We start from the raw sequence: 27,598 nt of genomic DNA, 5'->3' as shown, positions 1-27,598 counted from the left end.
GAACGCCAGGGACGGACTATGCCCAATGGTTGACAACCCAGAATTTTTGCATATATGACGATCGCAATCTGCCCGTATCAAAAGTAAGTTCCCTGAAGAATTTACCAACGAAAATACCCTCTTGGTTCAACTCGGTAAAATTAACAGTTTAGAAAATATTTGTGATTTTATGTCACAGTGCACATCGAGCAGCGCATCCACCATTTTTTGTTTGGACATAATTACTATGTTAGAACCTTATGTATTTTTAAAATAAGAGCCTAGGAAATCTTACTGTCTGCTAATGTAATTTTTTCACTAACAAAATTTGACAAACACACTTTACACATAACACAAATTAAAAAAACAATACTGGAACTGGAACAGGTTTGTGGCACTTCAGTGTCAAGCTGTTTGGTATCTGCAGTGCTCCGGCCATTTTCGAAAGAGATTATAGAGATTATTGCAAGGATTTACCTGGAAGACCTGTCTTATATGCCGCGACGAAGTTATATTAGACAAGTCCTTTAAAGAACATGCGAGGAACGTCGATGATGTTTTCAAGAAGATTAAAGGAGCTAATCTAAAATTGAATCCCGACAAGTGCATCTTCTTTCAAAAAGAATTGGAATACATGGGTCATGTTACATCAGCGAATTGTGTTACAACTGATCTGAGGAAATCTGAAGCTGTACGAAACTGGCCTATTCCAAAGGAGAAACATCAATTAAAAAGCTTCCTAGGTCTGTGCTCTTGTTACACGAGATTTGTTCGAGAATTGGCAGATCTTGCTCATGGGGGCAGGTAGAATAGTTTGGGGTGGACCTTGAGGGACTAGTAAAAGTCTCATTTCTATGGTGGTTCTATTAGAACCTTTGTAATCCTGCTACCATGAAGGATACCGGAAACGATGACAACTGCTCCGAAAGGAGATGTGTAGAATGATTTGCTTCTCGGTTTGAAATTGAAATTACCTTTAACCTGACCTGACAAGGTCAAACGAACCTCGGACTCGGACTTCGTGATCTCAAAAACATATAATAACCATGGTTGCCCCCACCATAGGGGATTTTTCTCGGTTTGACCTTGAAATGACCTTTAAACTGACCTGACAAGGTCAAACGGACATAAGGATATAGTGGTCTAGTCGGATGCACAGATTTTTTTTTGTGGGGCTGTTATTTATTACTTGCTGTGTACTATTGCTATTGGTAGTGTAATTCAGTGCTGGTTGAGACATAGGGTAGTTATTTCTTGCAATATCAAATCCATATCGAAGAACATAGTTACTTCATTTGTTGAGATGTATTTACTTTTTTTTTAATTTATTTGAATACAGTATATGTTTTTAAAAAATAAGATCATAGGCTTTAAAATAATTTTATAGATTTGATCCCTATGAATTTTCCTGTATATCAATAAACGAAACCATATTTAATGAAATATATAACATTTATTCATTTCTATATAATATACAATGGGAAAAGTCACACGAACATCACAAAATGGTGCATTAAGTTTAATTGTAGCAACAAGTGAGGTGCGGAAATTTTTTTAAAGTGTTTTATGCACTGTCCAAAACATGATGCAAATGCTATCTCAGTAATTTCTATAACAAAAATGATGAGTAGTCATTGCAATGCAATATTTTGTTAACAGAGAACAGCAATTTCGATTCGTAAACAAAAAGGAAAAGTGTAAAAGTGTAATTTACACATCAAAGTTGACTCCATATTGACCATATTTTGCTGTAGTTAAAGCACGTTCACATTATAAAAAATACTTATACATATAAACAAAAAATACAGAGTGTTCTAAACTAAGTGGCACATAAAATTACAAAATTTATATTATATATTAATAATTAATTATATATTAATAATATTAATATATTTCTCTTCTGATGGAAAACGATAATAAAATAAACAAGAGGTTAGAAATATACGATAATATTTCGTTTCAGGTAATTATCGGGTAACATAACTTTCATTCTTTTGATTATTTTAATTTTAAGATTTAAATAGAATATAATAATAATAGTTAACATCCCTACCCCTCATTCTAACCTAAAAACCAGCTCGGGACTGAATAACATGTGTGTGGGAGGGGCCGGTATGCTATTATTATGTTGGTATATCTTAAGAACACCCCGTATATCAGTTAAAAAACTATTTCATATTCCTACACCGATAAGAATATTTGTATAGTCTTTACGTTAGTAAATAAATGTGGCTGCGATTTATTTACTAATTTACAGTTTAAATAGACAGAAGCACGTCCCAGGGAAGGCAGGAGTAACCTTTTTTCTATCAGATTTGAACTGGAGGCACGATTGCTAACGCAAAAATTACCAATGCCTCTTCGTCCTGGGTTCAGCATTTATATAATAAAGATTTTCTACTCTAAAATCACAAATATATTTGGCAACAAGATTTTTGAGAGAAATGGCACGGGTAGATCGAAGTGAACATAAAGAAGAATGAAAAAATTGAAGATGTATAAGAAATATCACAAATACAAGGCTGTATGAAAGTTTCCTAGTTTGTTTATTCATAATGTGCAACACAACGTGGTAACCACGATCCACCCTGTATATATATATATTTAAATGTAAGCAACATTATGTACAAAAATCAAGGGTTAGCTGGAGACATCGCAAAAACTGTGTATTTTAAAAATTTCTGTTAATAAAAACAATTATTAAAATACTTCTAAAAGAAAGCTATTAAATTCGCAGTTTCGCAAAATCCCCAACCACTTCCTAATTAGCTTTGACAACAACCTCAAATACAAATAAACAACTTAAACCTAAATTCTGTACATAGCATCAAAAATTAGACCTATTTTACAATAAATATATCCCTGAAAAATAATATTTGTTATGTATATTATATACTACAATAATACTCATGTTTATATATATTCTTTTATAATTTATAGTTTTGATTAAATATTTTCTCCTTTTATTAAGCTCTGTTAATCTTGATTGTTTACACCTTGTTGACACAAGTGGCTTAAAATACGAAAAAGAAATAAATGTATATAAAAATAAAACATCAACACATCTATGTTGCTCGTTAGAGTTACCAGTCGTATTTTTTTATCAAAATTACATTGTCTCACTGTATATCTTTGGATTAATTGATTTAATAATACTTATACTAGTCACATCCCTTCCTGGTCGTTAGTATTTAAGCTTGAAACTTAAAAAAATGTGTTTGAACACATTGTATCCAAAATTTAGTAGATTCGTAAACTTAAACTTAATCCAAATAATTAAAAAACTTTCTTTCAAGATGTTTTCATCTTTTGCTTGCTCCAGCAAATTTTGTTGTATATACACTATGAAACAATTTAGCCAAGGAGAAATGTTTAATTCACAGCACAGATACTTTGCGAGATGCAGTCCAAGCCAAGGTGTTTTCGTATAAGGTAAAACCATTGAAAAGAAAAAAAATTAAATCACACCTGGCTCTACTTTTCCAAAGGTATGCGACGCACTGAATCCGATTCCCATCACAAAATTGTTCCATCACGTCAGATTTTCGAGATAACCTAACCTAAAACTGCTAAAAATACCTTTCGTTATATTTGAGGTTATATTACATCACGAGGCAATTACCCCCTCCCCTCACCACCACAGAACTCGTTACGGCATCTGAAAGTACTACTCTTCCCCTTTAAAATCCATTTTGAATCGTTCGAATATCTTTTTTTTTCTCTTCGAGAAATCGTCTGTTGAAAGAGAGAGGGAGAGAAGTATCAAATTACAAGCACTTAAATTCCCACTGGTTCTTCAGGTTTTTGGATCCAACATATCGAATGGAATAAAAAAATGTCATTGTGAATTTTGTAATTCTGGCTTCAGCGACCTCGAAAACCTGAAGAACCAGTAAAAATTTAGATGTTTGTAACTCAATTTTTTTCTCTTTGCGAAAAACCGTATTTTAGGTTAAGTTGTCTCTAAAACCTGATGTGATAAAGCAATTCTGAAAATAGATTCGGAACCAGCGCATCGAAATGTTCACATCTTCAGGAAAGTATAGTCTTTTTTTTTGGCTCACAATTTATTAGCCCGTGTAATTTACTTCGTCCATTTCTAATATTCTGGCGGAACACACAACTCTATTAGTATTCTTTATTTGTTTTATGAATCTTCGTATTAGCCCTAATATTATTAAAAATAGAGAAAGATTCGTTTCAATGATTTAAAATAACACCTATGGTATGACCCAACCTTTTCCAGCATCACCTTGGACAGAATCCGCAACATCAAGTAGGTATCTGTGCAACAAAACAAGACTTTCTCGGCAAATTTTAAATCTAGTCAACCATGCTGGTGTTGGTAGTGTTGTTCACGAGACAATACTCCATCGCCTTTCCGTGCGAGCAAGTGTGTACTTTTTCGAAATCAACAATAAGAAAAATAACACCCAAAATGGCCACTGTGAGACCAAAGAGCACCACACCCAACGCAGGTAGCTTCTGCCTGCACAGAATGAAGCCCTCTTCCAGCTGCAAGTAGCAGAGAGCCGGTAGGACGTAGGCTAGGGGCACCGCGGCCAAAACACCCTGTATAAAACAGAAAACAACTTTTTTAGACTTTAATAATTATTAGGGTAAGTTCAGAAATTAAAGTTTGCACGGGAAAGATATTATATAAATTATTATTATTAGAGTTTGACACTTTGGTGCATGGATAAGACGTCGAGGTAGCAGGGGTTCCAGCATTTGTATCATGGACCGTGGCTAACTTCGTGCATCAATACATCTCACGCGTTAATACGAACCATTACATCTATACTCTGTTTGGAAATGAAAGAGAGTAATAAAACCCCGAGATAAGAACCGGCCATGGGCGTGCTAATATTTCGTTTCAGGTAATTATCGGGTAACACTAATGCTAACAGGTAATGGGTGTACATTAGTATATTTTACTGGATACATCATAGGGCAGGAGCCAGTGTATTGTGACAGATCAATACAGTCTTAGAGCTGAATATACGAAGACGTGCTAGTGCAGTAGAGTAAAATTCGACTTGTGTTTAGTGACTAAAGTACACTTATTTTATTTTAAAAAAGAAATACCAACGCTAAACAAAATTTTAAGTGAACTTTCAGAGGACAACGATTTGCCAAAAATCAGTAAAAGCAAATTATGGGCCGTCTTACGAGAGTTGAATTTTTGCTGGGAAAAGCAGAACAGGAAGTCAGTTCTTATCGATAAAGATGAAATTATTTGTTGGCGAAGATCCTACTTAAGATCAATTAGAAAATTCCGTGACGAAGGGAGGAATATTTATTATCTAGACGAAACTTGGGTTAACGAGGGATATACTGTAACAAAAGTATGGCAAGATAAAAATGTAAAAAGTTTTCGACAAGCATTTTTGATGGACATTCAACAGCGTTCAAGGCACCTTCAGGTAAAGGGCGAAGATTAATAGTGACACATATAGGTAGTGCCAGTGGTTTTGTAGATGGCGGTTTACTTTTATTTGAATCTAAAAATACAGGTGACTATCACAAAGACATGAACGCAGAAGTTTTCGAAGAGTATTTTACACAGATGTTGGATCTTATTCCTCCGGGGTCTGTAATTGTCATGGATAATGTCAGTTACCATTCACGGCAGACCGAGCGGACGCCTGCGAATGCTTGGAGGAAAGCCGATATAATTCAATGGTTATCCGGAAAAAACGTTTCTTTTGAAACAAATATGGTGAAAAAGGAACTTTTGACACTTGTCAATCTTAATAAAGATCAGAAAAAAATATGTTATCGATGAAATGGCAACAAATCGCCAAATAACGGTACTACGGTTACCACCTTATCACTGTGAACTTAACCCAATCGAATTAGTCTTGACGCAGGTAAAAGGAGATGTAGCGCGAAATAATACGACGTTTAAATTAAGTGACGTGAAAATTTTGTTAAAAAATTCCTTGGAACGAGTAACTGCAGATAACTGGCAAAGATGTATACATCATGTACAAAAAGAAGAGGAGAAAATGTGGGAACTCGATAATTTAATTGACGTTATTGGGGAACCTATCGTTATCAATCTAGGAGACGAAGATAATTCATCAGAATATTCAGAGGATGAATTTTAATACACCTACTTTTTTATTTTCTTTATTGTACATTTATACAACACTACATTTACTCACCATAATTTGAATTTTCAAAATACATATATTTTTGTGTGGAATAAAAGTCTATTCATTAAATTTAAATAAATATTTTGATAATAATATTGAATAATTTTATTTGAATTACTAAAAACCCTCTTAACCCGGTTATGATGCTTAAAGTAGCCTCATGTTTTGAAATGCTGTTTTTATATTGTTTACTTATAAGAGAAATGGACCGAGAAATTGAAGCGGCATAGACAAAGTCGGATTGTCGGGGATTAAATTTTAGCTACCGGCTACAATTTAGTACAGTCCGATCGCACAAAGTTTTGTTAAATGTACACCTCATCTATACTGATAATACATAATATAAAAATATTGAATATAAGCACCAGTACTACATTTATTTACGATTTGCATACATAATGAGCTTTTATTACTCTCTTTCATTTCTAAAAAGACTATAAAAAAATCTGAAAAGGTTTTCTTGATTTACTCTCCAATAGAGCAGTAATAAAATGTCGGATTTTTTAAGTAATTTTGTTCGCCTTGGTATAAAAGACGCATTGAAAGTCAAGCGCACTAAATAAATAGACTCATACAACTGTCGTACCGGGTGGTTTTATTATATGACTTAATTCTTATGTTCAATATGTGTAAAGTTTTGTGGCCAGTGATTTTTACAGGTGTACATACCTTTAAACTGCGCTAATAATTCGCTTTGTAAGTGACTTCACATTCACAAATGTCAAACTGTAGTACTGTTCGTAGGCTTACTTACGTTTAGCTCCAAGACCATTCCCAAGCAATCTGTCGTTATGGATATGAAGTAAGTGGTGGCTACGATGCCCAGAGTGAGCAAATAGTGCATCTTCTCTGACAAAGGGACGTTGGGATCTCTACCGAAGACCGAGGTTTCGATGACCTCTCTAGTCACAAAACACTCGATCGGGTAAGTGAGGAGAATTTGAACGCTAAACAAAAGACGACTGACGTTCATCAAGTCGTCGTCCCAGCAGTAGTTCTCCAACAAGTCACCTAGAAAAATAAAAGAAAGACGTTAAGGTATTTTCTTTATATTTTCCGTTGGAGTACTTGCCTTGCGAGTAGGCTTTGAACGTGGCGTACCCAGCAATACCAAAGAGCACTGCCACCACCAAACTAGTCAAAATTGAAGCATGAGTCACTATTTCCCATTTTTTCTGGTTAGGGTCTGCTATGGAACCGTAAATAAGGAAGGTGTTATGGTGGCACATAAAAGCTAAAAAAAAACGAAGATAAACTCTTTGAGTTGTTAAAATAAAACAGCCTTACCAAAAGCCATTATTCCAATAGCTGGGATTATGTCATTGTTAAAGAAACTCCATGATTGAGGATGTTGAGGCCTAAAGGTCGAAACACAAGTTACCAAAGGAAATTGTCAATATATTACCTCAACTTATTTGAATTCCATTAATGATTTTTACTTACACGATGTCACTGATTGGTCCGATCCTGAGGAAGATGGAGAACAAGATGAAGGCTATGCAGACCAAGCTGAGGAAGGAGATTTTCGCCAACCGCGCCACGTCTCTGTACAAGCACAAAGGGATGGTAATGAAGAGGGAGGCTACCAGCACTATGAACTCCCTTCTAGCGAAGGTTGAAGCTTTGTCGATGCCTGTGAGTCGAACTATAACTTTGGTGACTGTGTCTCCCACCACGATGTTGTAGGACACCATAGCTGTAAGAAAATAGCTATCAATAATGATATCCATTAAAGAAGTACCTATATAATTTTCATTTCTAAGTCCAAAAAGTTAGACTTCTCCTCACGAAATCCAGTGGTTTGGGAGTAAGTCAATTTGGAAGCGCGACGCCGCCGCCGCCTTTACAGGAGATTCCTTGAGAGTTGTTCTGAAGCAGCAAGCAGCACAATCGCTGGATAATGACTTCCTGGTATTTTTTCTTGGGTTGCTACAATGGAGTTGTTGATAAAAAAAACCTCAGCAGTGATTGTCACATTGCTCGGAAGCAATTGATAGTAAACCACAACCTATTTGTTCCACCAGATTCACGATATTAGCTTACGCGGAATGGTACTAGCTTTTGCTCTACCATTAGCAATCTAGTACAAAAAAAGTAAATGTTTTCAACGAACTAAACGGTGATAAATCAACAAACAGGCAGTGTTGACACACTGGTTTTTATTGTATTTGTTCAAAATATGCGGCACCCATACTNCCGTGTGATGATACACTATGACAAAAGTTTTTCAAAAAAGATTTCATATCGTAAGGTCAGAAATTGTTCCAGTATCCAGAAATAATCCCCATTCATCTTCATTCAGTTTTCTTCTTTGTAGTTTGAGTTTTCTCTATACATATTTTCTATCGACTTCGAAAGGTGCAATTTCTGCCTGTAGAGAGAAATCTAGTGCATTTAGTCCTATTTATTTATTTGTTTGTTTATTTAATTATTTAAAATACACATCTAACAGGTCATACTCAATAACAGGATATGTTGAGTCTAGTAATAAAATATAAAAAAAGATAAAAGAGAGAAAATTAACTATGAAAAAATAGAGAAAAAAATAAAAATAGTACAAACTTACAAATAACACAAATATAAAGAACAAGATAGATATGACTAAAGTGATATGAATAAAGTGACTAGGATGTTACTACGTGCTGTGGGTAGACTAAAAACATTATTACTTCTAGCTGATAGTTGTGGTACTTTGATATTAATATTACTTAAATCGCCTGGACAGTCGAAAATGTTGTGTAGAACTTTATACAAACATTACTTAAAAACAGAGCTTCTTTTAGCAAGAACATGAATATTGAAACGATCAAGTACTAGATCGTGCGGAAAACCCTGAGGGGGATATGTATCATCCAATAAGTACACAACTGATTTCATAACCCTACGCTGTACTCTTTACAAAGTTGCAATTTGATTAGCATAAATTTGGTTCCAGACTATTGACGCAAATTCTAATTTTGAACGAATAAGGGTAGTGTAGAGCAATCGTAGTGTAGAAATATTGATAAAGCTTTTGGAATTGAAATAGTACAAATTTTTTACATATTATATTACACTTGGAGACATTTAGCGTTAAATTATTATTTAGACACCACCGACTAATAACATTAGGCGCATTCTGTAGTCTTCTTGAGCGTACAGAATCATTTATGTCAAAATAGCCCTCTTGAAAAAGAGAAAACCATTTTTGTGCTATACTTTCGTCAATGATGTTATATATCACGCTAGTATTAAAAAATTAAGTACGCCACTGGATTCTAAGTTTAAAAATCTATAAGATAGTGTCAACGTTTCGGAAAAAAGTCCCCAATTGTTGCTATTACAGGGGATATAGAAAATACATAAAGAAAATCGTGTGGACATTTGTCGGCAACTCCTTGAACAATTCAACGACGATGAAACATTCATTCAAAGGATCATATCGGAAGAACTGGGGTTACGGCTACGACATTGAGACAAAAATTCAATCATCACAATGGATTGGCAAAGGATATCCACGTCCCAAGAAAGCACGTCAGTCGCGATCCAATGTCAAAGTGATGTTCACTGTTTTTTCGACTTTAATGGAATAAGGCGTTTTGAAATGAAGCTATCCAGGACTGCTCCGCAAAATGGAAACACAAGTGTGTGAATAAAGTTCGGTTATTTTCTGAACAGATTTCGTATCAAAAGGTTTTTATTCCGACAAGAAATACGTGACTTGTGTGAGGAAGGTGGCGTATTAATATTCTTTAATATTTTCCTGCTCTCAAGCACGAAATAAATATTTCTTTACAATTGTTTTATTCTATGAAACTTTGTCTCAGATTAAATAAAAGTGATTGCATTGTGTATAAAAACTTCTAAGAATAAATATCAAATCATTCGTTAGTGGAATATCCAGTGGTCTCAGGGTAAATTGCATATATTCTAATTAGTTTCAGTACAGTCATGTCCGTTACTTGGAAAAACTGTTAGTGCGTAGAAATCCTTAATGTTTCGTGCATGTTGATAAATTAAGCCTTGCCTGATAAGCTGTAATGAACACGAAATTTTCCGAGAAATGCGAGGAGAATCATAATTTTTTTGTCACGGTCGAAAACGTACAACTTTTTATAACGTTTCACAATTCATTTAAGAACGATTAGATCTAAGACACTTAGATGCCCAGATCTGAATCCTACTTAATTAATCTAAAAACGATTAGATCTAAGCCTCTGAGATGACCAGGTCTGAATTTTATTTTCATACTGTCACGACCTACCATATAGCATTGTCCATAAGTAATTGACCTCACACGATCTAATTAGTGAGATTTGGTTAAAATACCTATACGCATTTTGGACCGTATCAATGTCCGATATGTCAAAATATAAAACAACAAAATCTGTAAATACTTACGTAATTAGAAAAAATGCAGAAATGCCTGAAAGAGATGTAACAATTAAAAAATGTCTTATTTTCTTAATAAAAAACCTTCTTTCCGTGTTTTAATACTATCTCGCTTATTGTCAGAGATGAACCTAACAAACCCTATATGACTATACTAGACAGGGAACGTTCTATCCAAATTTGTAAAAATATACAGGGTGTTCCATTTAAACTAACATTTGTTTTTCTAATATCATTTTCGAAAATTTCATAAAAAGTAGTGCAACATTTGTATTTCACATTTTTTTATAACTCTTAAAACAAAAAAGTTAATGGGGAGATCAAAATATAGTGAATCAACATGTACGTTACCAATAGTGATAGTAGATCAGCAAGAATACAAGATATTTTTTTAAATGATTGCATTATTTACAATTTCATATACATATAAGGTATTTGTGTGAATTATATTTAGACATATTTTTATTTTTTGTTTGAATTAACTACCTTTAAAGTAGAGTAACAGAATATAGATATTCATGTCATGTTCTTACCGATAAAAGGGTACACGAATTGCAGAATTCCAAGTAAAATGTAACCGGGTTTTCCGAAGGCAGCCTCCATAATTCCCTGGTAGGAGAATTTTCCGCTGAGGTGGCCACTCTTCACCATCAGAATTAAGGAGTAGTCGGTGATGTACGCAACGAAGAACAGAAGAAGCATCCCGAATCCGAAGCCTGCTTCGTGAAGAGCATATGGAATACCTAAGGAAAGACGTATACGTGGAATATTTTTTTCAGTGTATAGAGTGAGTTTTTCTTTACCTATAACGCCGCTGCCTATTATGGAGTTTATGAAATTAAAGCTGGCCCATGGTAAGGTGTTCGTTCTTTCATTTTCTTCTTCCTAAATTTAATTTTCCTATTGAAAGTTGTGTATTTTAACAAAGGTTTATATGGCGAAGATGGACGGTGCGGCTCTTTTTTTGCCCCTAACTGAGAAAAAAATGTAGAAATTGTGAAACAAAACTTTTCCATAGATAGTACACAGTATTATCTTATTTTTGATGTAAAACTAATGTAAGTTTTGAACATAGTACAGCTGTATTAATTAGAAACAGAAACCAATAATTGCATTTCTGTCTGACTTGAGGATTAATGTGGCAACGTCGCAATCAGCTGACAGCAAAGAGGGAATACATTTGAAGGACATGATAAAAACGAAATTGATTTCAAACATATACATTTTTCCTAAATCCCATGTACATTGTTATAAACAATAAATTATCCACAACAGATGATTTTTTGTAATAAAAGTTTAAGTGGACTGACATGTGAATAAAATAGAACAATAAAATAAAACATTTAGAATAAATAAAATTTTAGAAAATCAAGTTTGAACTTTCTTAAAATGATCGTATTATAAGAAATGCCTTGTATAAAATATCGATATTTGCTAATATAGGAGTCTTTGCCTAACATTTGCCTATAACTCTGTCAAATATTTTTGCTCCAAGTGTTAGTAGTTGAAAGTTAATACAACTTCTTCGAGGTCATGTTTTTTCCAAAATTCGAAGAATTTTCTACATAACTTGGCAACCTCGCACTAAAATGTTAAACTGTTTATATTGCCGTATACAGAATTTTCTCAGAAATCCATATGTTTAAAAATATACAGGGTGTTCCATTTAAAAAATGTAATATTTGGCGTGTCCCGTTTTTACTCATCGCCATGTGTTTCAAATCAAATTAATTTTGTCCTTTACGTTTTTTGATTCTATACTACTTTTATATAAACTTTTTTTCTGTATTATGAATAACAAGGGAGTTATTTTACTTTCTCACGCCCACTCTGTATGTACAGGAACATTTTAGTGGACGCGCTGTTAAGAGAAGATATGATGAACTTTATCCGAATCGCAGACAGCCTTCTCATACTGCTTCTTTATTGACCAAATTATGAGAAACTGGAAACTTTCGGTCTAATTCACGAAATTGAAGGTACGTTCAAAGAAGAATACAAGACCAAGAACAAATTCTAGAAAGAGTAGAAGAAAATCCAGAAATTAGTATTCGTCGTTTGTCAGCAGTCGCAGGAGTTGACCGCAAAACTGTTTCAACAGTACTCCACACGCAGCAGTTACAATTTTCGCACATTTTCACCCTGTACAAAATTTGCTTGAACCAGACCACCCGCTGAGATTAACATTTTGCGAAAGATTTCTCCAGTTACATACATAACAGGGACCACAGTTTTCCCGGGAGAATTGCCTTTACAGATGAAGCTATTTTTACCTGCAGAGGGGTTTTTAATTGGAAAAACTCTCACATGTGGAGCGAAGAAAATCCACACGCATTAAAAGAGCATCACTTTCAGCACGAATATTCAGTTGACGTCTGGTGCGGGTTATAGAAAATTTTATTTTGGGGTCTATCTGCAAGGTTGAACGGCCAAAATTATTTGGAATTTATTCGGCAAGAATTTTCTAGGGTTCTCGAAGAAGTACCCATCAATACTAGACGACAAATGTGGTTCATGCACTATGGTACTCCTGCTCATTACAGCCATTTGTTGAGAGATCGTGTAAATCAAGTGTTTCCAAACCGTTGGATTGGTCGAGGTAGTGACTTTCCTTGGCCTTCTCGCTGTCCGGATTTTAATCCGTTAGACTTTTACTTTTGCGGTGATTTGAAAGGAATTGTTTACAACACCTAATACGAGAGAAGAACTTTGGGATATAATAAAAGACAAGTTAGACGAACGTATAAATCGTTTCCTGTTCTCAATAGTTTCATGAAACTTTTAAGGAAATGTGTCGAAGAGAATGGAGGACACGTAGAACATTTATTATAAATTAGTAGACTTTTTATTACTGCCACATTTTAATTTATTATGTTATTAATTATGTTATTTATTATATTTATTATGGATACGTATTTATTTCCAAAAAATAAGGGGTATGTATTAATAAATATTTTCTGTAATATCTTCGTAACCGAGCAAAATTTCGACTTTTGATAGGTATACATATTTTGTGTAGAAAAAAGTTCTCTATGTATTTCTGATAGTTGCGTGTAAAAATTTAAAAGTACAAAAAAGTTACAGAAACTAAGCAACAGCAAATTTTGCTCAAATCGGTTCTGAGTTAAGAAGAAAACAAGAAATATAAAAAGAAACTTTAACACCTTGTAACTTTTCGTTTAAGCAAGTTTGGTTAAATCGACACCATTTGGGTTCTAGATTATACCCTTGAAGTATGTAACATTCGTTAGGTGACACTCTGTAGAGATTTTTTGTGTAAAAATGGCCACTTCGTATAAAACCGCATTCGTAATAGAGATTTTTTTAGATTCACCGCCCCTTAAAACGGGCCTGTACTAAATTTTATCAGCAAATTCTAAATAATTTGTAGCCAAATTAAAAATGTATGCTACTTTTTATTCATTCGTTCATTCGTTTTCATAGATTTATTTTAAAAGTCTACTTATCCATGAAAAATCTAAAATATGAATCGTCAAATAAAGGCGTAGAAAAGATATTACAGTTTATCTCGTGTTAATAATCACACAAAATAGAAATGTACATTTTGTTGGCGATAATGTGCGAAAATAATCTGTGAAATGATTCAATATTAGGCACTTAGCCGACTAAGTAAATCGGAGTACTTAAAAAGCGTTAATAAAGTTTTCAACTAATTTACTTAAAAGCAAACATAATGGACGTCGTGGGAATTTGAGAAATAATGAGTGATAATAACGAATGATATAATTTTAGAATATTTTAACAATCCGCATTGGAAAGGCTAGTTTAAGCTTTAATATCCCCAAATGTTTCCTCAATATCCCAAAATAAAATTAAAAGTTTTAGCACTTTTAGTAAGACAGTAATAGAACAAGAAAATCGCTCTCTTCGGGCCGTATCTAAACTATACAGGGTGACCCATTAACGGTATCGAGCGGCTGTATATAAGAAACTAGACGTGCTATGATTATGGTGTAAAAAATCTATTAACATACGGCCAAAAGAAATTGATTTAAAATATTTTCAAGTTTGTAACTTCACTGCTAGGGGACGCAACTGCTATAGTGTTACAGAGAATTGTCGGTTTTTCGAAATTTCGCCTATACAACGTAAGTTGAAGATACACTTTTTAGATACACTGTTAAACTCTTCACAAGTTTTGTTTATACTTTTTTTTATTATTACCATAGCAACGCCAGTATGAAGGACGCCATCTTGAAATTTTTAAATTGTCATAACTTCTAAATGCCTTAATCGATTTCAATAAACGATGGATCGTTTTAAAGAACTGATAATAAAATTTATATTTATGATATGGAAATAAAAATATTATTTTCTTGCGCAACAGTAGACGACGCTAATGAGAAAAGTTTTATAATTGTCTCTGCTTACTATAAAAATTAAATGCAACCATATACAGGGTCGGAAAGTCCCCATGGTTCATCGGCCGTTACGTGAGAGCGATAAAGAAAGTCATAGAAATCCATGCGATAGAGAAAGATGGCTATAATGAAAGCGTCTAATAGTCACCGCCCATTTCGCCCTTCAACAAATAAGAAGTGGATCTTATTTGTGGAAGGGCGAAATGGGCGGTGACTATTAGACGCTTTCATTACAGCCATCTTTCTCTATTGCACAGATTTCTATGACTTTCTTTATCGCTCTCACGTAACGACCGATGAACCATGGGGACTTTCCGACCCTGTATAGTAGGATCGTATTCGATGCAAAGTAGAGCAAAAAGTTGTCGGTCTTTTATCAAAGGAAAATCGTGTCAACATTTTTAGGAGGTGTAAGATAAATCATTTCAAATTTAAAATGAAATTCAATGTAAAATCTAAAATACCGCTGCATACGCACTGTGTTCTGGTAGTAGCTGTAGTCGCCCAGGTGCATCGAGTGTACGAACTGGTCGGTTATACGTCAAATACTAACCTGGCGAGCTTTGCCGTCAATTAGAGAGCGCTTCCAAAAAACAAGTAAACAACAGTGGCGCGTACAGAGGTAAAATGTAGTACATATGTGGAATTTAGGAAACAAATTGGATTTATAATAAATTACATTTAAAATAAATAGTTTATGAGAATAAAGGAATTTTTGTAGGAACAAGGGTGCCAGACCTGAACTGATCCCCTCGTCCCTTCATAACGTATAAAGAAATTATTCAATTTGTAAAACCCTTAAAAGCGTACTTCATTGGTTCCCTTGACAGGCAATGATTTATTACTTTGCATCGAATATGATCCTACTATAGTTTTTTCTTCATGGCTTGATAAACCGTTTATTAAGAAAAATAAATACATAAACCGGAGGTCGATATCTTTTTTCGTTTTCAAGTTATTACTAAAATAGTGTAAGTTGTGCTAGAACATCCTCTTTTATTTAGTTCTCTAAATAACATTGACATAGTCCAAGCCAAAATCAAATTGTAAAACTATACCAAAATAGGAGTCCGAATTATAACATATACAAATTAAGATTGGAAAGAGTCCAGAACAGATTTGTTCGTTACCTTAATCTCAGGGTCAACGGTATTTATAATGTTGATGACATATCAGCTACTAAACAACAATTTAATATCGTCCCTCTGGAACAAAAAAGGATTCACACTGATTTTATTATTTTATTTAAATTATTGAATAATTTATTAGACTGTCCCTATTTAATTTCTTTACTGAATTTTCATGTTCCTTCTAGAAATACGAGGACGACTAATTTATTTAGCATATCAACCCAACATACCAATCTCGGACTAAATAGTCCATTGTACAGAATGACTGTTAATTATAATATGTACTTTGTCGACTCTAATATTGATATTTTTAATACTACTCTTAGCAGTTTCAAAAGATTTATATTAACTTTTTACTTATTTTTGTACATTTTTTCACTGATGTATCCATTTCCTGTTAGTTTTTGTTTTGTTTTGTTTACACTATGTTCACAATTGTATTAGTGGATGCAGTTTTGGGCAGCAAGCCTGTTTGCATTCCAAATGTGATAAATAAATAAATAAATAAATAAATAAATAAATAGTACTTGCTATATTTTGAATTTTTTTGATAACTGCAATGTTTCATTTTTTATTAATTCCAAATATGTGAGTATTTATAATTATTGTTTGCATAACGAGACAGTCTATGTCCTATAAAACTAGTCAAATGAAAAATTTTGTCAAACGATATATGATAGCTCTTACTTCGTGCAAAATTAGTGTCATTCGTGTGAGAAAAGTATGTACTTGTGTTCCATATGAAATTCCCAGGTCTCTAGCTAATTCCCTAACACTTATTTGGGGATTTACTTGGACACAAGCTAACACATTAATAATATTATCTTCCGTTCTTGCACGGCAATGTCTTCTTACATAATGTAGTGGCGTCTGGATAAACGCTGAAATATTGCTCTGGCGTAGCGTATTGTACGAGGATATCGCAAAGCATATTCTCTTGAAGCTATAATACATTTTACAAACATTGAAAATAAACTGCCAACATATACATATAATGTTCTAGCACAACTTACTTACACTATTTTAGCAATAACTAGAAAAAGATATCGACCTCCGGTTTGTGTATTTGTTTTCCTTAATGAATGGTCTATGAAGTCATGAAAAAAAAACTATATCGTTGCATTTAATTTTTTTAGTGGACGGAGACAATTACAAAACTTTTCTAATTAGCGTCGTCTACTGTTGCATAGGAAAATAATTTTGAATAAACGACATTTTTCTGTAATACTATAGCAGTTGCGCCCCCTAGCATTGAAGTTACAAACTTGAAAATATTTTAAATAAATTTCTTCTGGCCTTATTTATTAATAAATTTTTTAGCCCACCATCGCATCGTAGCACGTCTGGTTTCTTATATACAGTCGCTCCGTACCGTTAATGGATCACCCTGTATACTATTTATTATGTATCGTTTAGTTCTGTAGTAGCTATCTCCGTTGAGAACCCATTTCTGAATCCGTGTTGGCATTTGCTTATTAAATTATATTCTGATAAAAATTCTATTAATCGCAAATACAATACTTTTTCAATAATGTTTGAAAATGGACCAAGAATAACAATGGCTCTATAATTTTCAATCAATTGTTAATTTCCTATTTTAAATATTAAGGGTTTTGTTACTTTTAATCGATTTGGAAAATTTCCAGTAGCAACCGACTTATTTATTTGTTACATCTTTAATATAGGGACTGATATCTTGTTTAGTTGAGTGATCAACTTATGAGTTTCGTATTTAGTATAGGGCTTAAAAAACATCGTAAAAGAATTTGCAGGGGGTAGGGTACAGTCTACACTACCTTCCAGGGACAGAGACAGCAAAGACAATTATTTTGCTGTCTGTGATAAGTCCATCGCCAATCGTAAGATTTATTTTTGTTTGTATGAATATTTTCCCGATCTAGTTTTATATTCACAGTTTTTTCCAGTTCAACCTTTTATCATAATAATTGCTTTTTCATGTTTTTGTAGTTTTCCTGGACCGTGGTATCCTCTGCAATTTTCCCATACCAGTTTAATTGTCTAAGTTGCAGAGATTTGTTTCTAAGCTCATTGGAATACATTACAATTACAATAAAACATTATTAAAGTTTTAATCCCGTGCCCATAATAATTTCTAAGTTTCTCGAGTGCTCAAAATTCAAACAAATTTCGATCTATTTTTTTTCATACAAGTCCATCAGATATGCTCTTTCACTAGGAAGGGAACTATGACGTTCAAGATATTTTATTACATGAATCGTTCAAATGATCATTTTAGATGAACAAACCGCTAGGTGTTATTAAATTAGAGGGTGGAAATTGGAGATAGGGGTGAAAATGCACCCCTTTCAATTTTTTAATTATACCTCGAAAAGGAAGCAAAATTTCGTTATAGTTTTCTGATTTTTTTTGAAAATTGAAATTGAAGAATTGAAATTTTTATTTTAAAATTAAAACATTATTTGAGGTTATAAACAGATTTATTTTATAAAAATGTTGTGTAAAATAATAAATAATGGTACTTCTCTCTTGAGTATTTTCGTGTTTTTTTAATTTATGAGCACCCTGTATATCTAATCTAAGATGTTTTTATGACAGTCTCATTTTTTCAAGAGGCAGAACTTTTATAAAGAGTGACATTTTTCGATAAAGTCAAAAACAAAAGAGTTTCTCCTCTTGTCAATTCCATCCGTGGACACACTGTATATATATTATTAATAAACTTTATTATACTGAAATTCTCAAGTTTTTACTAAATTATTTTATTAAAACAGTAAAAAAAATCAAAAAGTCTTAGTTTTTGCTTTCTTTAAAATTGTTTATTAACGATTTTTTTGCATAAAATTTTCCTTTTACATTTTTTAAATAAGCCATTTCGATGAGAAATTCAATTCTCTACAAAATTTTTCCTATGAACTACCGAAATTTTGCTTCGTTTTCATGCAATATTTAAAAAACTGCAAAAGTGCTTTTTCACCCCTATCTTCAATTTCAACCCTCTAATTTAATAGCGCCCCGCGGTTTTTTCATTTTTAATGACCCTCCGAACAAGTCATGTGATAAAAATCCTTGAACGTCTTATTTCCTTCCTTTTTTGCAAAAATGAGAATTAAAACGTATAAGGGTAAATCCGACGAAAATCGAAAAATTGGCTGTTTGAGAGGCCATATATGAATCAATTTTCATCCAAAAAATACTTTACAACCTCTTATTTTGAAGGAAATTTTATCTACTTTCTTTTCTATGAAGCAATGCCTATACCTATCTTCACTCATATAAAAAACTAGAGGCAAAAAAGTAAAATAAATAAAAAAATCGAATTTTTTGCTTTTTTTCAAATTGTTTATTAACGATTTTTTACATAAAATTTTTCTTTTAAATTTTTTAAATAAGCCATTTCTATGGGAAATTCAATTCAATTGCTTCGTTTTCGAGCTACAATTAAAAAACTGAAAGGGGTGCATTTTCACCCCTATCTCCAATTACCGCCCTCTAATTAAATAACACACCGCGGTTTTTTCATCTAAAATTACCCTTTGAACGATTCATGCAATAAAATTGCTTGAAGGTAATAGTTCCTTTTAACCCTGTTTTTTGGATACAATCAATTCAAAGCCTACTATCAAAGATAAACATAATAGGAAAAAATAAGCTGTTTTTCTTATTCGGAATGTGTTGTCAAGATGTAAAGTATCTTACACCCTGGATAAAACTTGTATAACTGTTACAGTGAGGAGGCATTGTTTCTAACTTGCTTATATTTTCTAAAACTCTCGACAAAAAACTGCTATAAATTCGCTGAAAATTATGCATTAAAACACCCCTCTTAATAGAGAATTTAAAAATTTAGTAAACTTAACTGCGGAAAACATACCCACGCGCTGATTCCATGGCTGTCTTGACTATGTACGTATAATCAGAAAATCACTATGTAATTAGAAACAATGGAGAAATCCAAAATATGTCAAATATACAGGATGTTCCATTTAAAAAAAAGAAGCGATTGGTTTATATCTTCGAAATGCAACAGTCAAATATTTTTTATACCCTTCCCTTAAATAACAAGAAAAATAATCGGTTTCAGACTTTCATAAGAACTTAATCCATATTTTCTACTAAAATAGATTTACAACCTCAAAGCAAGGCCGCAATAGCGTCTCTAAGAGTTATATAAAAAATTTATGACTTACACTTATTAGTTGTTTCATGTCATCGAAGGCATTTTCATTCGAGTCGATACTGCTGCCCTAAAAACAAAAGCTTTATACAATATCTCTAATCTCAAATAAACAATGGTGTTATTACACCTGTTATTATTATTACAGATATATCGTAATCAATAAACTACGAATTTGTTTGTGTACCAGCAACAGTAGGCAGAATAAATGTTTAGATAAATCAACTTGTTTTTCGATTCGAACATTTGAAATTTTCCAAACCGTTTTGTTCCTCCATAATCTAATAATCCACCTGACGCTCTTATTGTTATTTGTTGTCGTTGTTCTAATTTTTAAAGGTCAGAGCTATCTAGATATTGAAAGAAATTAGGTGACGTCATCCACGCCCTATATTAGAGACCGACTCGAGAGATTGACAGCAGGAAGCTGGAGAAGTAAACAAAGATGAAAAATTACCCGATCGTGTACAGGGTGGAAAAGAAACGGACGAAAGTACACTTATTTTTGCTTAATAAAAAGCAAGTTCATTAAATCTGATGAAAATTGTGAATTTTTACATATTTGCCATGTTTTTTTTACTGGGAAAATGTAAATACGAGTAATACGTTGTGTAGAAAGCATTTATATGTATATTTACACTCAACCAATCATGCTAATCACCAGTGTGTAGAAATATTTGCTAGCAGTCTAGCAGACCACATAGATTGTGTCGTAGTAATGCAGCATGTATTGTAACTACCTATAATTATTATTACGAATAAATGCTGAGATAAGTAAGTAAAATGACTTTGTATAAAGATGTAAATATTCATTTTACATTATTGAACACATGAGAAACATCAATAATAACCGTATTGAATTTTGAACAGGTGTCGGGACTGTAGTTTACGGGAAATTTTCAAAAGGCTGTAACTTAGCGGAAAATGGTCGTAGGGCAATAAAATAAAAAGCAAATTGAAGCTTGAAGATTCTAGTTTCAGGATATGAAAGTCAAAAAAATTTTATTATCGACCATGGTGGTAAGAAATCCAGCGAAAAAATTTTTTTATTTTTGCTTCGCTTTCATTGGCTTTAATATATTTTTTTACAATTCCACCTGTCAGCATTTTTAGTTTGATTCATCCTTTTTTATTTGAGCTGTTCAAGATTGATGATTTGCCGGTGAGTTATCGTCGTTCAAATCTGCCACTAGAATAGGAAATTACTGAATTCGAACAAAATGATTAAAAAAAGATGTTGGAAAATTTCGGCTGTTCCGACCAGTTACAAAACCAACCAGCGTATCGAATTTATAATAAAAAAAATTATACTAAAAAATTAAATATTAAAGGATTTTTCCACTCACCCTATCCTCAGAGAAGTGTCTCGTGTCCAAGATGTAACTTTTCTCGTTCAAGTTTCCTGTCTGGATCATGGTGGAAGTTGAGGATCAGTCTTACATCACAGAGGTGGAAACGATTCACTAAGGTGCAAATGACGGCAAGAAAGTCATTGAGCTAATAAAAGAAGTTAGACAGGAGTTAGGATTGGGGACGTAATAGGGTGGATATGAATGAAAAGAGGCAATACGAGATTCAGATCGATTACAACTCGAAACATGCGCCTGAGAGGGAGCAAGGCGTGATACGAGGTGCGCACGAAAAGTACGTTGCAATATAAAATGTAATATTAACTTTAGCAATGTATTGTTTCTGTTTGAACTTTTTCTTTGCAGGGATAGTTAATTGTTTTTTTACTGTTCTATATTTATCAAAATAAAATGAAAGGCAAACTCAAAAGTGTTTGAAAATGGTATATTTTTTGTTCTAAGTTGCAAAATATCACAATTATATTAAAAAAGCGAATAAAAGAACCACTCCACAATGCGATGCAGTTTTTTTTATTATACCGGCCTTGTTCAGGGTCTGTGAGAAATTGATCTTTCAAATAATGAACAATATTTGCATCTGCAAAGCAATGCGATATCTTTTTTAAAATATGAAATAGCTTGCAATGTCCATTCGCGTAGCTAGTGGGGGGGGGGGGGCAGGGTTGTGCCCGGCCCATTCTAGAAATCTCGGTGCCCACCCCAGAAAAATAGATCTCATATCGGGAAGTCGCTGACTGCGCCATCGTTTTTCTTTTCTTTTTTCTTTAGAATCAAACGAAAAGAGTGCTTAGGTTTTGAAATATTATATCGGTAATCGTTGATTGCGTGTGTTTTTTTTTAGAGGCTTGCAACAGCCCTGGACCCACACCAATCGAAAATCCTAGCTACGCCCATGGCAATGTCTTCTCTTCTAAAAGTACCTAATGCACCGAAATCAAAAGCAAATCATCCAAAGAAATCTAAGATCTTGGCGGGTAGACATTCAAAAAACCATAATATTTTATATACAGTGACCTCCTAGATGTACGATGATATTGTTGCCAGTACATGGTTTACTGAGATATTTTTTGAAACGATTTTTGAGAAAATCACTATAGGAATTATTTTAATACAAAATCTGAGCAATTAACCTTAATCCCATCACTTAAAACTCATGTATCTCAAATTTCATCCATTATAATGCACTGTTTTTTATACAGACTTAAAACTTTTAATTTTTAAATATTTGTTTCAATTTAAAAATCTAGAAGGTATTAGAAATGCTTCAATGTGAAAATTTGACTAATTACTGATACTGGTGACTACAATGGCAAATAATAGTCTGTTTATACAGGGTGGGCCATTAGTGTGAGAAAGTAAAATAACTCCTTTGTTATTCGTAGTACAGAAAAAAGTTTATATAAAAGTTGTACAGAATCAAAACACCTAAAGGACAAAATTAATTTGAAACACACAGGGCGATGAGTAAAAACGGACACGCCAAATATTACATTTTTACATTTTTTAAATGGAACACCCTGTATATTTTTAAACATGGATTTCTGAGAAAATTATATTTTGGAAAAAACATGACCCCGAAGAAGTTGTATTAACTTTCAATTACTAACACTTGGAGCAACAATAATATTAGACAGTCATAGGCAAATGTTAGGCAAAGATTAAATATTAGCTAATATCGATATTTATACAGGCATTTTTTATAATACGATCATTTTAAAAATTTTTCAAATGGAACACCCTGTATTTTATTGTTTTATTTTATTCACATATCAGTCCACTTCAACTTTTATTAAGTATGTTCTACACCTAAAGTTGTTAGTTGTAAAGATATAGCAACATTTCTGGAAAAACCTAATTTTTATTATTTTCGGTCGCACGAAATGGCTTTGGAAAAAACTGTCACATTGTGTCAACTTGTCAGTTCATAATTTATCATTCAATTTTGAGTTAATTTTATTAGTTAATACTTATTTGTGGTATTCTATAAAATAATAAAAATTAAGTTTTTACAGAAATATTGCTGTATCTTAAAAACTAACAATTTTAGATATAGAACAGGCTTAATAAAAGTTGAAGTGGACCGATATCTGAATAAAATAAAATAATAAAATACATATATTTGAAAAATTTTAGAAAATGAAGTTTAAACTTTCTAAAAATGGTCGTTTTATAAAATGCCCTGTATAAAATATCGATATTAGCTAATATAGGAGTATTTGCCTAACATTTGCCTATAACTCTATCAAATATTTTTGCTCTAAGTGTTAGTAATTGAAAGTTAATACAACTTCTTCGAGGTCATGTTTTTTCCAAAATTCGAAGAATTTTCTACATAACTTGGCAACCTCGCACTAAAATGATAAACTGTTGATATTGCCATATACAGATTTTCTCGGAAATCCAGATGTTTAAAAATATACAGGGTGTTCCATTTAAAAAATGGAATATTTGACGTGTCCCGTTTTTACTCATCACCCTGTTTGTATCAAATTAATTTTGTAGTTTAGGTTTCTTAATTCTGTATAACTTTTATATAAACTTTTTTTCTGTATTGTAAGTAACAAGGGAGTTATTATACTTTCTCATACTAATGGCCCACCCTGTATATCTTAAAATTGTAAAATTATTGAATCGTGCTTTTAGTAATAAAAAAAATTCATATGGAGACTTTACTCTGAACTCTGTACCAGCCACAATCAGCAGTCAGCAGAATCAATATTAATCAACCCTCAAGCGTTTCAAAGCTTCATATTTTTTTTTTACTTTTTAGCTTGAACTTAAAGTCTATATAAAAAAATTGTTCCTCATTACAAATCTTTCACATTTAGAATATAGCGGTTTTAAGTGATGCTCGTTAGGGTCACGCGGCCAAATTATTAATAAAAACAAGTTATTTTCCCAAAAATGGCTTCCTAAAATCATCATCATCACAACTGGTTTTAAAGGTATATTTTAGTCTCTTGTTTGTCTTAAATATTATTACTTTGGTAAGTTATAAGTGTGTGTTTAACAATTTTGTATCGTTTCAAATGCACTTGGTGCAAGTTTATAAATAAAAAAGAGGTAAGCCAAATAGGGGCAGAATGTCGCCATTTTTTGGTATTTTGAAATTTTGATGTATTTTTCTTGTTATTTGCGATATGCAATTATGTAACAAAGCATCTACATATCCCGTATATGATTTTGGTGCATATTATTTATCGCTCTAACTCTGTTGCAAAAAACGTTGTTATTTAGTCAAATTGTGACAACAGAACATACTAAACTAAAAAAACAATTTTGGCACCTCGTAACAACTCACATCACACTATTCCCTTCTTGTACCAGTCCAATAGTTTCTTATGAAACATTTTCTAGGCATTATAATAATACTGGAATTATATAATAATTATCCCTACTGTACAGAAATCACCCTGTATATGTCAAACGTTTATATAGTGATACTAATTATTCATGAGACTAATTATTTTTTATTCTCTGTTATTAACAAAAATAATTTAAATCGTTTTACTTAATTAAAAACAAAAAATTAATAACATAACATACCATTTGTTTACAAATAAATAGATTATTAAAATAATTATGGTTATCTTAAATCTAAAAACGTGCCGCCCACAGCTAATGGTTTAACGTAAAAAATATACGGGCTAATACTGTATTACGCATATTTCTGAGATAAATGTTACAAATCTATAAACAATTTTCCGCGTATGTGGTACAGTTGCTCTCGACGATTTCTATAAATTTCGTCATCAGTACTGTCTCGAATTGGTCCATCATGTTTTGCCTAACTTCATCCATGCAGTTCTGAAAATCTGCAGAATCTTCGCTAAAACACAAACACCCATCCAGGGTAGTTTTCGGATCGTTGTTGTTAGACATCATGTTCTTCGTATAAAAATGCATCCTGAAAAAAACAAGTATTTAGGCTTTTGAAAGTATTGTCATTCATTTTATACCTATGTATAACATATCCATCGCAAATAATTAGAAGACTGTCGATTTCAGGCAACCAACATTGCACGACTGGTACTATCAATTAAAAATCCCTAAATAAATTGAATAGAATCGCGAATGTTGTTGCATTTTAATGTAATCTTGATATAATTGTTTTAATCATTTTTAATTTTACCGGAATTTAACGTGAAGGGAATAAAGTTACTGTTTTAAACAAAATTACTGATCACGTGGCTTGTAATCATTTATAAAGGCTCTGTCTGTGTCTGTAGTATCATTTATGTGCGTAGATAATGCAAAATTTCTTTAAAAACACAGATACGGTCCTGTCGAGAACGGTTTATTAGATTATTGCCGATGGATAATATTTGTAATTATTGACTGTGGAGTGTTATAATAGAAATATATTACATTTTACACATGTTATTCCAGTAATTAATCAGATAAAATCTATTTGCATTCGTTAATTGTTCACCGACATTTTAACTGTTCTTTATCAAAATAATCCTTAGATTTTTCTGTAATGTCTTCAAATATTGACGTTCGGAATTAATCTAAATAGTTTTCAATCGTATTAACTTTCCAAATTGGAGAAATACGCACTAGTTTAAAAGTTGATAGCACTAAACAATTTTAAGACAATATAATATAGTGTATAGGCATTAGGCAACTTATTATGACAGCAGCCTGTATAATAGGTTGCCTATATTACAGTTTTCAATTACATTTGAAAATTTTAATTCAAATATAAAAATTGTGACAAAACAGTAGAATGTCTGTATTTTCAATTATTTTGTTATTTATCAGCAAACTACTAATAATTGTCTATAATCCTATGGTATTATATTCATACAAATATTTCAATTTTTCATGAGTTTCTACGATTTACATTTTTTATAAATAAATTATACGGGATGGTCAAAAGTAAAGCTTCTGTTAATACTTAAAAAAACAAAACCAGTTTACCTTGCCTCCCATATAGCTGTGCCGTTGGGATTGATGATACAAGGTTTCAATTCGCAACTCAGGGTTATGCTGTGAGGAGCTTGACCTAACCCCGTGTAAGATTCAAGTTCAGTGGCAAAGGAATCAAAGGTACCATTGTTAGGTTCGTCATCTGGATTCACCATGTAATTGCATTGTCTCTCAGCTACCTCTTCAGCGTGGTATATCTGAAATTGTAAACACGAGCCGTTTAAATGAACTATAAAGCCAAACCAGCCATGAGAAGAAGAAGAAGAAGAGGAGGAGGGTGCTGTAATCTTTAAAACATTATCTGTAATAATGTTGCAATTATACCCTAGGAATAAATGGAGGAAACGGGAAAAACTAATGGTACTATTTTACAGGCACTGTAAACGATGTAAAAAGATTATCTTCAACTTAAGGAGGTTTATCTGGTACGGAGGTACGTCTAAAAGTCTAACGAGAGTTTCTGTACATTCGCTAGTGACTAAAGTAGTAAGCCTTTAGATTTGGCAACGTTACACTTGGCTGGCTTTGTTTGGATGCCTAAGCTTGAAATACAGGGTGTTAAAAAAGAGTGTAAAATATTTAAGGAGGTAATAGTATGAACCAAAATAAGCAGAAAAGTTTCAATAAACATGGGTCCGCAAAGTAACGGTTGCGGAGATATGGAATGTTTTATGTTTTTTAGTCCCTTTTTTTATTTTGCAAAAACGTTGTGTATTTTCTTATAATAGTTGGTTGATGTTTAGTGAAATAAACAGTACGTATTTGACAGTTGTTCTCAGTGCACAAGTTTTCTTTCGCTATGGCTGGTTACTCTAACGCAGAATTAACAGACATGCATTTCATGTATGGTCGTGCTAATGGGAACGCCACCGAAGCTCTACGCCTTTATGTTGACGCTTATCCAAATCGCCAGATTCCTTCACAACGCATGTTTGGAAGAATTCACCAAAGATTGCGTGATACCGGTTCCTTGAGCAAACAGTGCCATTTATCCGGAAGACCAAGGTCGGTATCCACTCCTAGAGCAGAAGAAGAAATTCTAGCACTGGTAGAGCAGAATCCAGGTACGAGTGTGCGGAGAATATCAGCCGAGGTAGGAATTAGTGGTCCTCTTGTT

At 32.8% G+C, this 27,598-nt stretch overlaps 2 protein-coding genes across 4 annotated transcripts in view; both read right to left on the bottom strand.

Moving 5' to 3' along the window:
• Positions 1-1,964: 1,964 nt before the first annotated feature.
• Positions 1,965-21,706, bottom strand: LOC108908556 (putative sodium-coupled neutral amino acid transporter 11). 2 transcript variants are annotated; one of them, XM_018712622.2, is made up of 9 exons: positions 21,526-21,706; positions 20,193-20,249; positions 11,315-11,396; positions 11,045-11,254; positions 7,584-7,836; positions 7,428-7,498; positions 7,213-7,374; positions 6,895-7,151; positions 1,965-4,551 (listed from the first exon to the last, which is right to left on the bottom strand). In XM_018712622.2, the coding sequence occupies exons 1-9, from the start codon at positions 21,592-21,594 to the stop codon at positions 4,303-4,305; spliced, it is 1,410 nt and encodes a 469-aa protein (XP_018568138.1). In that variant the 5' UTR covers positions 21,595-21,706; the 3' UTR covers positions 1,965-4,302. The 2 variants fall into 2 exon arrangements, with proteins under 2 accessions (XP_018568138.1, XP_018568139.1); XM_018712623.1 differs by lacking the exon at positions 21,526-21,706 and adding an exon at positions 20,367-20,425.
• A 3,348-nt stretch (positions 21,707-25,054) lies between these two features.
• LOC108908545 overlaps positions 25,055-27,598 on the bottom strand; it is a 7,677-nt gene continuing 5,133 nt past the window's right edge. The window contains exons 2-3 of one of the 2 annotated variants that reach the window (XM_018712606.1): positions 26,473-26,684; positions 25,055-25,456 (exon numbers count right to left, since the gene is read on the bottom strand). In XM_018712606.1, coding sequence (XP_018568122.1) covers positions 25,240-25,456; positions 26,473-26,684 — 429 coding nt within the window. In that variant the 3' untranslated portion in view covers positions 25,055-25,239. The remainder of the gene's footprint in view (positions 25,457-26,472; positions 26,685-27,598) is intronic. The other variant, XM_018712607.1, reaches the window with a different exon arrangement.

The sequence above is a fragment of the Anoplophora glabripennis genome, unplaced genomic scaffold, assembly GCF_000390285.2.
Source record: "Anoplophora glabripennis isolate ALB-LARVAE unplaced genomic scaffold, Agla_2.0 scaffold207, whole genome shotgun sequence".
NCBI lineage: Eukaryota > Metazoa > Arthropoda > Insecta > Coleoptera > Cerambycidae > Anoplophora > Anoplophora glabripennis.
This window is presented reverse-complemented; position numbering and strand designations above follow the sequence as displayed.